We start from the raw sequence: 1,892 nt of genomic DNA, 5'->3' as shown, positions 1-1,892 counted from the left end.
GAGAAAACAAAATCCCCTCTCCTCTGCTGTGCAGTTGGGCAAATTGCTGACAACAACACTGAAAAGCTCTTTGATATAACACGATTACATTTAATTGGAGACAGCCCTTCTGTCCTAGTTCCCTCTTGCTGCACAGCAAGGAGGACTCCTCGGGAGCCCATTGTGAAGTCCCTGCTCCCAGTGGCAGCCTCAGCCAGCAAAAGCCGGAGCTCAAGTGAGGGAGCTGCAGAGAGGTGCTCCTGAAAAGAGGGTCTGAATGTGGGGCTGCAAAGACATATGCAATCCATTTTGCCAGGAGAAGTCTGCTCTGACTCAGTACTGTCTTTTCCTCCTTAACAGATAGTCACAGATAAGAATAAGAGATACCCAGAGGCAGGAAATGTCCAACAGCAGCTCCATCACCCACTTCTTCCTCCTGGCATTCGCAGACACACGGGAGCTGCAGCTCTTGACCTTCGGGCTCTTCCTGGGCATCTACCTGGCTGCCCTCCTGGGAAACGGCCTCATCATCACCGCTATCGCCTGCGACCACCGCCTCCACACCCCCATGTACTTCTTCCTTCTCAACCTCTCTGTTCTGGACCTGGGCTGCATCTCCACCACTCTCCCCAAAGCCATGGCCAATTCCCTCTGGAACACCAGGGCCATCTCCTATGCAGAATGTGCTGTCCAGCTCTTTTTCTTTCTCATTTTTATTTCAGCTGAGTATTCTCTCCTCACCGTCATGGCCTATGACCGCTACATTGCCATCTGCCAACCCCTGCACTATGGGATCCTCCTGGGCAGCAGAGTTTGTGTCCACATGGCAGCAGCTGCCTGGGCCAGTGGGTTCCTCAATTCTCTCCTGCACACGGCCAATACATTTTCACTCCCCCTCTGCCAGGGCAATGCCCTGCACCAGTTCTTCTGTGAAGTCCCCCACATCCTCAGGCTCTCTTGCTCAGACTCGTACCTCAGGGAAGTTGGGCTAATTGTGGTTAGTGCCTGTCTCTTCTTTGCATGTTTTGTTTTTATTGTGATGTCCTACGTGCACATATTGAGGGCGGTGCTGAGGATCCCCTCTGAGCAGGGACGGCACAAAGCCTTTTCCACGTGCCTCCCTCATCTGATGGTTGTCTCCCTCTTTATCAGCACTGGCATGTTTGCCTACATGAAGCCCCCCTCCATCTCCTCATCATCCCTGGACCTGGTGGTGGCAGTGCTGTACTCGGTGGTGCCCCCAGCAGTGAACCCCCTTATCTACAGCATGAGGAACCAGGAGCTCAAAGAAGCATTGAAGAAAGGGATTCAATGGGTTCACCTTCAGCAGCAGTAAGCTGCCCATGTCTCCTCACAGGCTGTCCCTACTGTGCTGGATAATAGTGAGGCCTTCGGTAAATGTGTCATCACAGCATCAGAACTGCCTTCCTGAGGAGCATCTCTGTAATAACAGGGCAGCTCTCTCTGTTGCAGGAAAATTGACATAAACTAAGAAAACGAAATATAAAATGTCATTGTAATTGAAGCAACCAAGGACACCTGCTGCTTTTCAAGTCCCCTGTACTGCCCCAAGCCTATTTAATAATTTTCCTAATATGAAAATAGAGAAAGAGTAACTAGACATGATTTATCTATGACTCAGTTAAGGAACTACCACCAGACAATGTAGCATTGTTGAGAAGCAGGGGATTCCTGTCAAGAGAGTGATGAACTGTAGGGCGGGTCAGCGAACCAAGAAAACCTCTTGGAACTGCCAAGATCAGAGAAGTGGTAAAAGGTAATTCTGCCAGGGGGAGATCGCGACCACTGACTCACTGACCACCTACCCAAATGATACCACCTACTCAAAAGAGAACAATGGAAGAAGAAGACAGAGTCTGTGCACTAATTTACATGGGAAACAAAGAAATCTC

The 1,892-nt window shown here is 50.0% G+C and overlaps 1 protein-coding gene across 1 annotated transcript; it reads left to right on the top strand.

The window, feature by feature from the left end:
* Window positions 1-379: 379 nt before the first annotated feature.
* On the top strand, window positions 380-1,315 carry LOC309685852 (olfactory receptor 14A16-like; the record flags this gene model as incomplete). The annotated part of the gene is made up of 1 exon (XM_082501555.1): window positions 380-1,315. The coding sequence occupies one exon, from the start codon at window positions 380-382 to the stop codon at window positions 1,313-1,315; it is 936 nt and encodes a 311-aa protein (XP_082357681.1).
* Window positions 1,316-1,892: the final 577 nt, after the last annotated feature.

This window comes from Vanellus vanellus, assembly GCF_965231255.1.
Source record: "Vanellus vanellus genome assembly, contig: HAP1_SCAFFOLD_89, whole genome shotgun sequence".
Lineage (NCBI taxonomy): Eukaryota > Metazoa > Chordata > Aves > Charadriiformes > Charadriidae > Vanellus > Vanellus vanellus.
This window is presented reverse-complemented; position numbering and strand designations above follow the sequence as displayed.